Source organism: Melospiza georgiana, chromosome 10, assembly GCF_028018845.1.
Source record: "Melospiza georgiana isolate bMelGeo1 chromosome 10, bMelGeo1.pri, whole genome shotgun sequence".
Taxonomy (NCBI): domain Eukaryota; kingdom Metazoa; phylum Chordata; class Aves; order Passeriformes; family Passerellidae; genus Melospiza; species Melospiza georgiana.
In genome coordinates, this window is record NC_080439.1 from 13,478,201 (window position 1) to 13,494,487 (window position 16,287).

Consider the following 16,287-nt stretch of genomic DNA (forward strand, 5'->3'; position numbering starts at 1 on the left):
AAAAATGAGGATCAGACCTTTGTGTCCACTAGAAGCAGTACCAGAGGACTAATGGAGCTGGTTTGAGGCCAGCTCAGCAGGATTAACACTCTTATGGTGCTCACTGACTTCTGTACCACAGGATAGGCCCTTGAGGCTGGAGCAACCATGTCCAAAATGCCAAAGGATGGACCACAGACAAAAACCTAGCAGGGCTTTTCATGGGTATTCATGTTATGCTGCTCCCATCTCAGTAAAAGAATGCAACTCTCCTTGTAATTTCAAAGCCACTCGTTCAATCTCTTTGAGTAATTATGGGATGACAGCCAATTATACCCTGGAAATGCTTGCTAGCCCTATTAATCTTTTGCTCATATGGGCTGTTTATAGCTAAAATTATAAACGAGTGAATGAAATGAAGGAATTTCTGATTGGGTGGTTTGGGAAAGAACCAAGCCATGACTCCAGCCCAAGAGGTTCCCCCAGTGCTCCACAGTGAAAGGTGCTGAGCATCCCTGGAAATCAGTGGATGAGGAGCACTTGGCAGCTCTTGGCCATGGTTGGATCACACCCATAATCACACCATGGGACAGCACCTCAGAGAAATATTCTGGTTGAAATTGAGGTTAAATCAAAGGGAGGCAACCAAAGAGAAACTATTTCCAGACAGCGAGACTGGAATTTCAGTGCCATTCAGCCTGATTCTTTGGAAATAATTTGTCTGTGGAAGAGTTCTTATTAGGGTTGAAGTACTTAAGAGGCCTTATTACAGGCTTGCACATATATACTAAGTTAGTGTGATGCACAGTTTAATGCCATGTTATCTCCAGATGGACTTTCATGTCCCTATTGATATTTTTTTTTAAAGAAAAAAATAATTATAATTTAATGCTAGTGTTTCATTGGCTTGTGGTCAGATTTAAATAACTTTAGGTATCTAAACTAAATATATCTGAAGAAATTTTTTTCCTATGACTGACAAGGGGTTTTTATTTTTTTAAATTAATTTGGAATGTCTGTTCCTATTAGTATTACTCTATAATAGCAAACATCTATTTTCAGCTACTCCCAACTCATGTAAAATACTGATATGTGTTGAATTTATAATTGAAAACTAGTATTTTCTTTTTAGAAATGATACTAGGTAAATAATGTAACTGGAAAATTGGTATGACTTACTATCTCAAAGGTCTTTTACAAATCTAATCTCAAAAATGAACTCATGTAACTACTTTGATTAAAAAATTAGATCCATGATATAAGCAAGAAGTCAAAACCTTTTATTTAATTTTATAGTTTATATCCACTTGACCCAGGCAGTGAAATCACTGCTATGGAATTACTGCTATAACACAGAGAGAGGACAAAATTTATGCAACAAGAAAGATATTTCAGAGGAAAATCTGCAATAGGAGATGAATCAATTTGTTCTTTATAGCAAATAACTAATGACTGCTGCTTTTGAAAATACATGGGGAATATCTGATTTTGCCCAGACAAAACTTTATTATCTGTTAGAAAACTATGATCTTTTTTGAGGTTAGGGACTTGGGATCCTTGCACAATCATTTTATTTTATTCTTGGAATGCTGCTGCTGGGGAATTGTTAAAAATCTCTTCTGTCTGTGGCTTTCCACTCAACAATGTTATTTTTATTTTGTTTTAATTAATGTATAATGAATAATTTTAGTGTTCCAAGGTTAGGGAAGGATGTGACCAACGCTTCTCCATTTTAGGATTTGTGGAAAAGGTAATCTAGTGGGGCTCCAGAGTAAAAGAATGGTTTTGAGGCCTAGATGCAAGGTGAGGTAAATTCAAGGAGAGGAAAAGCACTGCAACTGCACACACTGGTGTTTGTTTTAAGGACAGTGAGATGAAGAGTAATTAGAGGATGTGAAAAAGGTCTCATAAGAAGTGTCTGTGGTTTAGAAGGCTTTCTGCAACAGGACCTGCCTCCCTTTGGCTGCAGTGGTGGGCTGGTACTGCAGTGAACTGTCCTTGTTTCCATTCCACGTGGCATTGGCTTCATGTATTTTGAAATATAAAATTGGTGGTGGTTTGGGTAAGATGGGTTTCTAACCTCACAATAATTTCCTACAGACAATTAGTAGAAAGGGAAAAGGATGTATGGATGGGCAGATACAGACAGGGAGTTACTGGGACTGTAAAAGAACAACTAAATATCTAGGAAGAGCTAGCAAAGGAGTTAGGATTAGATACAATTCAGGAAGCTGTTGTCTTCTGCAGAGGTCCTGTAGAATTTTTCCCAAATTCTTGTAATCTTAATTTCAGATATTATTGCTGAGCTGTTGAAAATGCACAGGGTCTGAAAAATAAATAAATTTGGTAACTGATTATGAGGCTAGAAAATCACTTTACACAGTTAATTTTGGAAGTGAGGACTGCTTGTAGTTGCTCTCATTCTTGTTTTCCTCACTACTGTTGTAGTTGTAGGACAAAAAAAAAATCCTTGTGCTCCCATGTTCAAGGCCTCACAACTAAAACTCCCTGCTGTCCTCCATGCCTACTTAACAAAATGTATTCATTTTTTCTGAAGAAATTGCCTTGTTGCACAGGAAAGTGGAAAAGGCTCAATAAAGTAAAAAAAAAAATCAAAGAAACGAAGAGTGAGAATAGCAAGAATGTGAGCCTGCTTCTTGGAACATCCATAGGAATTGCTTCAGGAATTAACCTCTGTAGCTTAACCGGCATACTTGGACATTTCACTCAATAGTGCCTATGTTATTCTTTAAAATTGTTTTGGTTTGAGGGTAAGTTTCAGCTTAGGAGCTCGAATATTTAAATGCTTTAAGTGTTGCAGATGCTACACCAGCAATACAGTCCTGAAGCAGCCTGCAAAAGCATCAGGAGAGCTGAAGACCCTGCTAGCCACCAGCTGCCAGTTCAGGCCTTGAAGTTGGCATTTGTGCACAAAAGCAGCGTTTCCAACCCAAGTGTCTGTGAGAGCAGGGCAAGGGAGAGCCCCTGGGCACTGCACAGCTGGTGCAGCTCAGTTCTGGAGTTTCACAAGCATTTTCCTTTCCATCAGCCAATGTCCGAGCAAAGCCTCTGGGGGTAGGAGAAGTCTTGACCACATCTGTCACTTTGAAAGCAGTATTTTGGGTAGCTCTCAGCTCTGTTTTCTCTCTGGGGACAAAGCTTGCATTTTCTAAGAAGAGTCTAAAATTGAAACTAGCCTTCAAGAGACCATGGAAAATAATAGAAAATGCACTAATTTCTAGTCCAAGTCTGGGCTTGCACTTACAGGTATGAGCTGTGTTTATATCACAGTCCCCTCAACCCATTTCCCTCCTACATTAGAAATCTGTCTTTGCCAGCTATTTCCTTTCCTTTCACTGTTGCATATTTACAGGGTTCTTTCACCAATTCTTTTCATTCTTCCCTGCTACTGTTTACTTGTACATTTTGATAACAAAATGCTTCTTAGGATTCCTCTTGGACACTCTCTCCTCTTTATGACCATTGGCTTCCACCTAACAGTGCTGTTTCATGACCTGTGTATTTCCTCTGGTTAAAGCAGCTGCTTCTGGCTGTGATTTCTCAAAGCACTGGGTATGTACGTGACCATCAGCAACTGATTTTACTCTCAATTCTAGGGGCTGAGGCTTTGTTTGATTTCCATTCCATCCCTGGGAGCCATGACATCATCTCCATGGTATTCTGAAATTATACCCAATGGTCCTGTTTTTTCCTCTCAGACTTTATTGAAGAAATCTGTGATGGTACTAAGTGTGTTCTACGTGTCTTTAGTGATTAATTCTCAATGGGTTTTTTTTTTTTTTTCAGCTTTGCAATTACACTTTCTATCTCTCAGTACAAGTGTTACCATTAAGTTGTACTGGATCTGAGGTGAGATTTGATCTGTTGAGGATCTCTTTTGAAATGCTTATTTAAACTGTTTTCTACTTTAAACCTACAGCTGTGATAGATTAGCTATTTTTTCCATCTTCTTTTTCCATTAGCCAAATTTCTTGAACTAGTTTATTGAAAAACCAAATCTGAAGATAGATGCACTTGCAGGATCATCCCAGCCATGGCATTGCTCATTTTCAGCTAATGTGGTGAGATGATCAGCAGCAGTGGTGCTGCTTCTTGGAGGAGTGAGCAGAGGCTGTTCATGGATGTGTGCAGTAATGTGGTCATGCTGTCTGCATTCACAACATATTTGTTCTCTGGTGCGCCTGGAAGAGGTGGGAGGAAAAAGTACATAATGAGTAATTTCCCAGCAACTGGAGGATCATTTTTGTTTCTCCATCAATTACATAATTACATTTTTAGTTCTCAGCTGCTGCTTTCATGAGCCTCTACATTGCAGAAGTTCCTTCAGACCAAAGACCCAGTCCTTTTATTTGGTTTGCTCTTCATCTCTGCTGTCTGTGCAGTCTGATCCAGAAAGAATGAGCTCTTCCAATTCACCATAAAGACATCTGGGAGAATAATGCAGGTTCTGGTTTGTGCCCTGGGTTCCAAATAACAGCACACACTTAGAGCTGTAGTAGCCCAGGTCAAGTTTCCCCTTTCTTTCCCCCTTTTTTTCCTGTTCTCTGTAGGTCCAAAAAAGAACATCTGTTAAGTCCATAGAGACATTTAGGATAAAAAATGAGGTGTCTATTTGATGGTTATATATGTGGAACTCAAATACATGAATCTTACTTTCACCACTAATTTTTGTTTTGGATTATGCCTTTGGTCTTCAAATAGTATTTCCAAGGTGTAAATCTACACTGATTCCAATAGGTTGACATCTGCTTTTAAAATTTTGCGGCATTTATGCAGCTTTTAAACATTTATGGCATTGAATATGCTTTGTATGTCACTTTTTATCATTTATGGTATTGAATATGCTTTGTATGACACTTTTAAACATTTATGGTATTGAATATGCTTTGTATGTCACTTTTTATCATTTATGGTATTGAATATGCTTTGTATCACAGTAAGAAAAAGAGTGAAGGTGGACCAGTACACTTTTCCATCACCGAGATTGCCTGCAGTGATTTTTTTTTTTTGCTATTATTTAATGGAAAAAAAATATAGCAGTCTTGTGTGCTTTGATTAGACAAACGAACCAAGTCAGCTGAATGCTGCGGTGATGGAGGTTTTGACGGACGCGTCCTTCTCAGGCAGAGCGATGGGCAGCGCGCTCCCGATGCCATCAGGGCACACCGGCGGAAGGGTCGCGGCGTTTCTATGGGCTCACGGCGTGCCGGCTTCAGGTACTCACCCTCTCCCAACAAAACCACACGTTTGGGAATGCGTTTATGGACACATAATGGCCAGTGAAAGCGCTGAGCAAGTGTGTGGCGGGGCAGGCGAGTGTAGCTGCTGGCACAGCAAGCAGCACCGGGCGGGCACGGCCGAGCCCCGCTCTCATCCCCATCCCCGGGGCCGCGCCTGTGCAGCGCCCGCGGCGGGGCCGAGGCGGGGCTTGGCCGCTCGCCCCTCCCCGGCGGCGGCACCGTGACCGACAGCGGCTCCTGTAGCGCCGCCGGTGCCCCGGCCCTCCCACCGCCGTATAAAGCCCGGCGCGGGGGGAGCGCCCGCGGCTGCCGCCCGCCGCGGAGAGGAGCCGGAGCGGGAGCGGTGTGTGCCCGCCGCCGTCCCCAGGCGCTTCTCCCCGCTCCTTATCCACGCCCGCCCCTCTCCCCGCTGCCGGGGGCTGCTGCCGCGGCCGGGCCGGCGGTGCGGAGGGCGAAGATGGCGAGGAGCGGTGCCCGGTGGCCGCGGCTGCTGCTGCCGGCGCTGCTGGCCCTGGCGCTGCCCGCGGCGGCGGAGCGGAGCCCCGGGCCCGCAGGTGAGCGCGGTGCGGGGGCCGGGATGCGGAGCGGGGGCTGGGTTGGGATGGGATGCGGTGCGAGTGCTGGGATGCAGTGCGGGGGCTGGGATGCGGTGGCCGTGCCCGTGGGAGGTGTGTGCGGGCGGCGGGGATGCGCTGCTGGCCGTGCGGCATCGGTCCCTTTGTGCCTGGCGGCTCGGCAACATCCGCCAGGAAGGGAACGCTGGGACCCGCCGCTTGGCCGGGTTATTTTGGTATTTATTTATTTATTTATTCCCCACCGGCCCGTCCCTGCCCCGCACGGTAACGCGGAGCGGCTCGGCGCTGCGGGAAGGCGCCGCCGGGTTGTTGTCGAGATGAACCGCTCGGCTGAAAGTGTCTTAACCCGCCCAGGAGTTCGTAGATGCCTAATTCCACTTAAGGAAAAAAAAAAAAAAAAAAAAGAAAAAGGATTCCTTAAGGGGAATTGAGACTCCTAAACTTTCTCATTGCCAGCTCCCCCGCCCTTTTTCTCCCGTCTCCACGAGACAAGGTGTTGATGAACATATTTTTCCAGTGCTCGGAAAAGCAGTAGCATCAGTCACTGCTTCTCTGAACTTGAGCAAGCGCTGATGAGGTTTCCTACTTCGTGTAAAAGTCATCCAGAGAGTCCAGTGCCCCTGCAGAGCATTCCCTGCCTTTCACTCGTGTAGTGGTGTTTGCTTCAAGAAGCCAGGATGTAGAAAGAAATTTTATCTTCAGCATGTAAAATAATATATACAGGAAATTCCCTCAGATGGAGGGGTCCAAACATATGTATGTCCAACAATATGCCAAAACCTCTTTTTGGCTCTAATACTGTGTAGAGTCTGTACTTCTGATTTCTATTCTAGGCATACAAAGGTATTTCATCCCACTACATTATTATCACATGAAATCCAAAATAATTTCATTTCTTGGCTTGTTTTCTCAAGAGTTATCAAGTTATTTTTAATATCTAGCTTAATTTCTTCTGGGCTGAACAAGGAGGCTTTTTTGTTTGAGCAGCAAGTTTTGTTGGCTGGTTCTAACTTTGATATTAAAACTGCTACTTTAGTTGATAAGTAGTATAAAAAGTTAAAATAATTAAAAAAAAAAAAACCTGTTGAAGAATACCAGACCACTCGAAGAAGTTCTAACTTCCAGTTTTTGTAATACTTGGCTACTTTTGGCCATTCAGAGTATTTTTCTGAAGGCTACGGTTTAGTTGCTGTATGTTGGGGGGTGTGAGCATTGCCCTTCAGCCTTTGCTGCCCCTCGGAATGCACCCCTGGGGACAGGTTTGAGCAAAAGGTTGAGCTCCTATCCCTGTTTTCAGGGCAGTGAGATTGTAAGTTGAACTTCTTTGGAAATTAGTTACGGCAAACAGTTATCCCCCCAAACATATCTGTTCAAATAATGTTTGGTTTTAACTGCACTTTAAATGTGGGCTCTCAGGCTGGTGTAAACTAATAGCCGGCATGGTAAGGATTCTTCTTTAATCCTTCTGCTTTTCAAATGTGTGCAAGGCAGAGTCTCTATTCCAGACAGCAATGTATGATTCAGCAGCCCAAAAATAGACTGCTTTGTCTGTATCAATAATAAAAATGATTCTACACAAGTTACAGTGCAAGAAAGTACTGGCGGGTTTATATAAGGTATTCATGCAGGAAGATCTTAATTCTTTTTAATTTAGACACGAGCAGCCTGAGTTGTAGCAATCTCTGCTGAACTGAAACCACTCTGAGAGCAGTTTCTTGACCTCAGACACTGCCTGCTGTGTTACTTGTTTTTATTCCAGTTTTAACCCTTAAATGTTTTCCCTAAGTCTGTGCTGAATTACTTGAAGAAGTAATACAGTAAACAGACCTTATGGTGCCTCTATTTCTAGAAATCTGTCTTTCAATTTCTAGTCTATTGATACTTTGTACAATTCAGTGTAAAACAGCTGGTGAAGGTGCAATTTACATGTCAGTTTTTACTGCAGTCCATTAGTGTTGCTTACTTGCAACAAAAGCTCTAACAAGACTGTCTGGAACCAGCTGCCAAGCTGCATCTTTATTTCTTAATCAGACCTTCCTCAGAAAGGCTTGGAAAAGTGATTTTGGGAGAGCTGCCTGTTGCACAGCACCGCTTACAGGGAGCAATCAGTGCGGCCCTGTGGCAAAGCGTGTTTGCAGAAATCCCTCTGCTCCTTCCTTGGCCGCAGGGTTATGTTTCAGGCAGTCACAGAGAAGAGCACTGTTGAGCTCTGAAACACTGGCTCCTGTGTGCTGGAGATGCAAAAGTTTCTGTGTTGAAACATCAGCGCTGAAATATTTTCATTGCAGCACACTTGCTGCTCGCAGATTGCTTATTGTGACACGCAGAAAGTCAGTGGGAGCGACATTTGTGATTGTGTGAGAGGCAGACACTCTCTTGGCAGCAGATGTAAATGATGTTCTCACCTAGGATGTTTTATCAATCAGCTGTTTGCAGGAAAATGCCTTTGCAGCCTGTGAGTCTGTTCCCCAGCGCGGCTGTGGCGGCTGGGCCGGGCCGCGCTGAGGCCTCGGGGCCCAGGTTGTGATGGTGGCTGTCAGGCAGGGGTTGAAATGGGCCCCATGGTTTGTGGCTGTCTGTGTGCCCTCCCAAAGCAGGACGGGTGGCCTGGGGGGCTCCAGCAGCGTGGGTGGCTTCCCAGAGCAGCTGGGCTGGGAGGTGTGGTGGCTCAGCTGGCTGCGGAGCCCTGAGCCACTGGGCTCTCCTCCACCCCAGCATCCCCAAGTGCTGGTCACAGATGATTCAGGCAGTAACTGCTGGCTGGTGTAGCTCTGCAAGGAGTTACAGCCAGCATGTACTGCTTTTTGGGATACAGCATGTACTGCTGCCATTTCTGTTAATTTGGGCTCAGCCCGAGTGCTCTGAGTGACAGCGATCAATAGGCCTTTCCTTCTGGGTCACCTGGGATGCCCAAACAAGAAAATTTAGTCATTCAACCATCCTGATGTACTTATTAGAAGTACTGACAGACTCGGCATGCTTGGGGAAGGAGAGGCCATAAACATAGCTCTCTGTGCCTGCCTCTGTCTCTCTGCCCTGTTTTCTGTCTCTTGCCTCTTTACTGGTGCTACTTCTGTCACCCCTTGTCACCACAGTACCTAGATCTGCTACATAAGCTTGTGTTGTGGAAAAACCTCCTCCAGATCTCTTGGGAGTTTTGTACCCTTTTTGTGAGAGCTGTATGAAAAAGCTGCTCCATAGAGGAGAAGGGGAAAAGCAGAGGGTGATGAAAGCAGAACTGACTGTGCAGTAGGCAGTGCTTGGGTTACCTGTGTCTGTGTCTACCATCACTGTGCACCACTTAGATGGGAATTACCTACCTATGGAGATACCTTTAGCTTCCAGCTTTGAAATAAATAGTGAATGACAAATGAAACAGTGTGTAGTGTGAGGTGTGGTGTTTGGAAGTTAGTTAAAAATAAGCAAACATTGCGTTAGAAGTGCAGAGCAGTAAAGTTGTACTTTCACCATGTATTTTTTCCTGAAAAATACTCATCCTTGAAGATACCCAAGGTTTGCAGTCTGGATTCTCTGCAGCACTTGGGTTAGAGGCTGCACAATGCCAGTCTCTTTAGCAAAAAACGAACAAAATAAACAAAAAAAACCCCTGTAGATTTATTTGGTCGGGCTTTTCTTTCTTTGCTTAGGTGAAGATAATAATTAAACTGTGGAATAATTAAGCTGTGGAATTGCTTAATTAATTAATCCAGGGTTGGATGTGTCATTGCTTTGCTCTGATATATAGTGGGGTTACTGCAACTTTGATTGTAAAATGCATTTTCAGTTAAAGCAAGAAGTGAAGCTGTTGTGGCCTTTATCATCAGCACTGGATGCTGTAAATTGCACTGAAGGGGCACAGGGAATGACCGCTATATTTATCTGAGCCAGGGGTGGTTTGTGTTAAATGTATTTCTGTCAAGCATCTAAACTAACATTATTTCTCAGGGGTTTTTTTAGGTTGGTGATATATTCTCAGGAGTTATCATTTATGGGCAAGTTTTTAGCTTTTTCCTTCACTGCTGCTTAGTTAAACATAAGTGACTTTGTCTTTTCATGGGGAAATGTTTAGTTTGTCTATTGAATTAGCACTATTGCACTGTGTAATCAAAAGCAGTATCTTTCCATTTGTGTAGAGCTGCCAGTCTGAATTACAAATTAATTGACACGCTGTTTAAGTGAATTCCCTTGTCATGGGGAGTAAGCATGGTTGCAGTAAGGGCAGTTTTGTTTTTGTTTGTAGTGGGGCTTTTTTATACTTTTTGTGGGACCAGTTGCAAACTGGTTGGAAAGGGAAGAATATTTTTGATCCCTCTTAATTTAAACAGTAGCAGGGTTCTCTCCAGCAGAAAATACAGCTTGACCAGACTAGCAGCAGGTTTGTGTCTCGTGTGTAGTAATGTAGCTCTAGAGAATAAATGATAGTTAATTCTCAAGGAATACATGCTTGCAAGCACAGCCTGATACTACAAGTAGCTTTAGGATTAATAGAACTGCTTCTCGATTTTTTCTTTAGGTGCATTTGATTTTAAAAATATGGATTTTACTGGTGATAAGGAGACTAAATACATAAAGTTGCAGTTTTATCCCAAATATCTATTTTTGTAAGGAAAGAACAAGCATGTTTTTAAAGCAGCAGTGTTTTTAATTAATCAAAACATACTGTAAGGAAACAAAGACAAAAAAATGCTTAACAAAAATAGACTTGTTATTTAAGTGCCACTCCTCTGAGAATGAATTCTGTATCTGTGGTTCTGTGTTAATGTGCTGAATTAGCCCATTCTTGCTGAAATCAGCTGTGCAGAAACTAATCGACATCTGATAGCATTGCTCTTTTAATTTTTTCTTCTGTGTAAATTAAAAATAGATTAACTTTTTAAATTCACATAAATCTTTAATACTGTGTCTTTGTAAGCATTTTACTTAATTCTGCCTTACTTCACTGTAAAGCCATTGTGTTGGGTCAGAACCAGGCCCATAACTTTAATACTCGAAGCTGCTGGGTGAAATGTATGATGCTAAAAACACCTTTAAGTATACATCATACATGCCATGTTGCTGTGTCTTGTGTCTCAAGTAGGACAGAATTTTTATTTCACAGTTTGAAGGACTGAGTTGTGCAGGACAAGGCACAAGTGTGGAGTTTGAATTTCTGGTTCACACAGAAAGGGGAACTTTGAAAAGTATAGGATTTTTTTATTATTATTTCTGAGATAGTGTCACTTGTGTGTGAAGAATTTTGTGTCCAGTGTTTGGACGCAGGGCCAGATGTGGAGCTGTAGGGCAGCTTTTTCAAATGAACTGACTGATCTGGGTGGTAGCATCTGCTCACAACATGAACCGCAGCGCAGGCACGAAGGACAGTGAGGGACAGCTGTGGGTGTTCAGGATGGCCCCACTTCCAGCTCAGTTCATCTCTGTTTTCTTTTTTTTAAAGACTAGTTGAAGGAGAAACTATGATTGCAAATCTTAACTGCCGAGTTTCATTGATGGATTGATTAACTGTCAAAAGATTGACTTCGGAGTGCCTGGTGGTGTGTGCGACCGCTTTTGTTTAAACAGCTGGGTTTGTTAAACAACAGCCCAAGAAGGAACATGCTCTTCTGCAGATACATATTTATGAGGGAGACAAGAGAGGGCAAGGCTGCAAAAAAGCAGAAGCTGAGTAAACTTTCTCACTTAGCCAGCTGATGCTAATTGTGTCTTGCTCTCAGCTGCACAGCCCTGATGACAGTTTATAGTGTGCTGTCCAAGCTGTGCGCTCAGGCAAGACACAGCCTGTGCCATGACTCCATCCACTCCCTCTCAAGATGCTTGTGGTTTCATTTCTATTTGGGCACCCATAAACAGCTGCAACCTGATCTGTTCCCCATTTGTCAGGAAGTTAGGCAGCTAGGAGTTCCTTCATGCATGGCAACGATGTCATTTACAAACAGTGGATTTTAATTTTTTTCTTAGTTTGGGAGCTAAGGAACACATCTTATCTTTGCTTTACTGCAGAATAGCTGACTCAGTATGCAGAGTCTCATCCAAGTCCTCTGAAGCTGATGGAAAAGCACTTTACTGCTGCTTGTATTTGGCTTTGTTTAACTATCAAAACAAGGAAATCTTGCATTAGAGTGAGTGCAGGCCTGAGCACTGGCCAGTGCTGCACTCGGGGCTGACGTGCGTGATTGATGAGTGCACATACAGTTCTTAATGAGCTCTTGTTGACTATATATTCAATACTACTGAATTAAAAGAAAGTAAGTTAAGAGCTGAGATATAATCAGCTTTCAAATGTTTCCTGAAATCAGTCAGTTGTATATTGGGAGTTCCTGCTAACCTTTGAAAGTGCGTGTAGGTAGGGATAGAAATACACAGCTGTGATTTGTGTGTCACAAATTTTTATTTAGTTGGTTTTGAACTGGCTCTGTTCAACATTTGATCATTTTAATGTAACTATTTTAGCTGCTGTATTGGTGTGACATCAGAAGCACCAGTAAAAGACAGCAGTGAGCAGCAGCTCCGTACACTTGCCATTTGAGTCACTCTGCGCGGGAGAGGAAAGTGCCTGTTCACACCACTGCGTGCTGTGAATTACAGCCTGAGGGAATTTCAGTTTGTAGAAAAAAAAGGAAAAAAAAACCCCATAGTATCCTGTCCAGAGGCTGTGTGTTAGCAAGTGCTAATCTAACATAGATTCCCTACTGTGAGAAAATTGAGAGCAGCTCCTGCTTAGTGCAAGGATGCGTTTTTGCTAGCTCAGCTTCTCTGTTCCTGCGGAACGCATGAGAAGAGGGAGAGCCCTGTAACAGGCAGCAGTACTGTGGCTGGGGAAGTTGCAACAGTACAGCTATTTGAAACTGGAAATGATACCTTGTATATTTCTTTCCCTAGAGAGCTCCTGAAAGCTTCTTGCCTTTATTAGGTCTATTCCCTATCTTGGGACAGTGTTGGGAGCTTCAACACCAGCTGCTATTGCTCAGTAACCTCAGCAAGATTTACAGATGACGTGGAAGAGCACAGGAAGGATTATCCATAGACAGCCCATGCATTGAGCGATCCTGATAAATGCCAGTAATAATCATAAACGCCAATTGTGGCTATAAACTGTTTGCAACAGCTTAAAGACAGAAGTACCTTAGAAGAACCTCCTAAGTTTTTGGAAGTTACAAAGGTAATGTTTGTGCACTATCTGTATTTTGCAGTAAGACCTGTATGCATAGAAGTGCAGTGATTAAAGGGAAGTTTGTCATAGACAGGAAAACAGATTCTGAGGTCTGTACAGTAAGGTCAGTTTCTTCAAATTCTGGTCTTTAAAGACATTCCTAGAAAACCTCCTCTCTCACACCAGAATTGTATTGGTATAGAAAATCAGTATGTACTAGGTGTTTGGCAATCCATGATTGCTCTTAACTTGCTATCTTTTAATTCTAATTTTATCATTTATTTTAGCTTGTACCACTTTCTGATCTCCCATGAGCTTTTCAAGCATATTTTGTCTCTCATCCAAGGATAGTTTTTAGCACCAATCCAACCATACTACTGAACTGCAGAGAATCCAATCTTATTATGTGATCATGGCTATGGTTAGTGGGGCTTTAAAGCCAGTCTGCCTCTTGGGGAAGCAGTGAAGTGTGGGATGAGTGGAGGCATGCAGCAGTGTTCTGAACTGAGCACTGTGTAAAGATCAGATTAAAAAAACTTCAGGACTCCCAAGTATGAAGTAGTATTGTTTTATGCCCCAGTCATCTTTCCCCCTCCTGCAGTGTAATGCACATTTATTTCCTGAGAAAAGAAGATGATCATGTTTGCTATTTCAGCACATTGTTGTGTTTCTAAAGAATCCTAGGGGGAAAATAAACAGCTGTCGGATGGCTCTGTCTTTTCTCTCTTTTTGCCAAAAGTTTTATTTGACCAGAAACTCTTCTGTTGGCTTACTGCTTTATTTGAGCATATGTACATCACAAGCTCTCACTGGATGTGTATATGAAAATATACACATATAGTTTGTGTTTTTCTCATTGGGTACTTAAGATATTTGTTTGCTGCTGGATTACAGTAACCAAGCACGTGTCTGTAGGTATAACTTATAATCATGGTTACATTGTATATGATGGGTTTTTCCCATCTCCAGCTGCTTGACATCTTTTCAGAGTATGCGGATTTTCCAATATTTTGACACAGAATCCTAAGTTTAGGCAAAAACTCCTATTCACAGTGGAAAATCCAAATTCCTTTTTGTAAAGTCTAACATTGCCTTTGTCAGTGATAAGTGTAATATTGTGTTATGCTAAAAGATCTGGATTTTGAAAGTGCTCTGCGGTATTTTAGCTGTCTTAATGGTTCTTGGGGTTTTGGGCATACGGTCTGAGCCCATATAAATGGGGAAATTGCTGTTGGCACCATGGTGATTCTCTAGTTATCTGCAGAGCCTCAGCTTGCTGTGAAAGCATGTGGAGGAATTGGATTTTGTGCTCTTTAAGTTCAAGAGGAATCCATACTGAAAACATTTTTCAGTTGTGTTGAGCTTTAGTGCATTTTTCCGATGATAGAGAAGCATGCTTCTGTGAGGTGTCAAGGCATGCTGAATCAAGCCCCTGCTTTGCTTGGAGTTTGTTTGAGGTTTTTTCCTTCCTTTTTTTTTCTTTTTCTTTTTTTGTTTGTTTTTTTTTTTTTTGTGGGAAACTATATCCTGTTGGTTTCCCACATTACCAGAGATTCAGAAGACATAGTAGATAATTACACAGCTTTATCAATGAGCTTGGATGCATCCATGTGCTTCTTCCAGGTATCTGTTCTGCCTATGCTTTAGTGCTACCTGAAATTTTTTTTTTCCATTTTGTGTGGGTGTTTTTTTTTCTTAAACCAGTAGAAGTATTCCTAGTATCCTTCCAGTTTCTAAGCTTTTTCTATGATATCTAGCAACTAATTTATTAGCTTGCTGTTGATTTATTTGGCATATTGTAATAACTGACTTTGGGTATCAGCCCTTCAATTAAATGAGCAATCATTCCTGTGTTGAGCAGCTCAGGGTGGGATGAAATCTGAAAACAGGGAAGTAAGCTGTTTAATGTAGACACTAGAATATGGATAAAAATGTATTACATTACAAGTACCAAACATCATTTGTTTACTATTATAAGCCACTAGTTTTAAAGATAGGATAGATTTTAATGTCATAATGTGGTGCCCTGAACAGATGTCCTTTGATCTTGCAGCTCACTTCTACTCCAGAGGTCTGTAGTAGAATCCAAGGACTAAATGTCAGCTTCTGTGTGGCTGTGAGCAATATCCTCAGTTTTGGCTGCTCTGAAGCTGCTATACCAGTGCCCACAACCCCTGGTAGAAATTATGTAGTAATCTCTGAGAGTGTTCATTCAAGATAAATAAGAACCATGTGGGTGTGTGAGGAATGGCTGTAGTTCTTTGCGTGCTTCTTTGCCAGGATACGAGGAGAAAGGTCACCGCTACTTAAAGCAGTCCTGCCACAGCAGTTCCTGGCTTAGACCTTGCCAGGCAATTCACTGAAGGCAAAGCCTCTGGTTTATTGATCTTCTTGCTGGAAATAAATATTTATGATGCAGTCAGGTCCCTGAAGGTAGCAGAAAAATCAGGCTAGAAGAGTGAGTTGTTTTGATAAACTTTCACTGGATTTCCTAACGCGCTGCATGTGCTCCGTGTGCACTGTTGTTGTCTTTCACAACTTGTGCGCTGTAGGGTTTCTAATTTGCATGTAAAAATGAGTTCTGTTAGTCACTGGATATACTTTTCTTGGCTAAACTCGTGCCCTCTCAGGCTTGTTTTCAAAACAGAGCAGCTGTTTTGTGGGTGTAACTATCGGAAATCTGTCTGACACAATTTCGTCCTAGTAACCGAACGCATACCTGGCATGGAGCTCTTGGGAGATTTTTTTTTTCATGCCTTCCTGTTGAACTTCAGCATAGGGTTTACATTTCCTTTTTACACAAACTGACTTGTGGAGATAAATGCCAAGCTCAGCAATGCCCTGGGTGAGTGCCAGGGTGCCTCTGGCAGGCTGTGTGCGGGGGAGCCGCCAGCCCGCACCCTCTGTGGCATCTCAGCACCCTGCCAGTGGGAACCAGGGCACCACCTGCTTGTTCCTGGTCTCATGGAAGCTGTCCTAATGGCTCTTGGGATTGTGAGCATACAGGCTGAGTCCATAAATGGGGAAGTTGCATTTGGCACCACTGGTGTTTCTCCAGTTATCTGCAGAGCTCCAGCTTGTTTGAAAGCATGTGGAAAAATTGAGTTTTGTGCTCTTGAAGTTTGTGCACTTTGAGGATGCTGTTCCTGTTGGAAGACACTCCCAAGATTGTATTTGTCCCTGTGTGGGGTGGATGGTCAGGGCTGAACTGCAGCCTGTGTGTAAGGTCACACAGCAGAGCTCCTTGGGGTGGAAGCCTCGATGGAGGGGAGGGTGAAGCAGGAATGGTGTCTGGCTGCAGCTGGAATTCCTTGTGGGGATTTTT

The 16,287-nt window shown here is 42.7% G+C and overlaps 1 protein-coding gene across 3 annotated transcripts in view; it reads left to right on the forward strand.

The window, feature by feature from the left end:
* Positions 1-5,092: 5,092 nt before the first annotated feature.
* PLOD2 (procollagen-lysine,2-oxoglutarate 5-dioxygenase 2) overlaps positions 5,093-16,287 on the forward strand; it is a 49,024-nt gene continuing 37,829 nt past the window's right edge. The window contains exon 1 of one of the 3 annotated variants that reach the window (XM_058031137.1): positions 5,093-5,216. In XM_058031137.1, the coding sequence (XP_057887120.1) occupies positions 5,093-5,216 (124 nt within the window). Of the gene's footprint in view, positions 5,217-5,629; positions 5,795-16,287 lie in introns of those variants that run through there. The other 2 variants (XM_058031138.1, XM_058031139.1) reach the window with 2 other exon arrangements.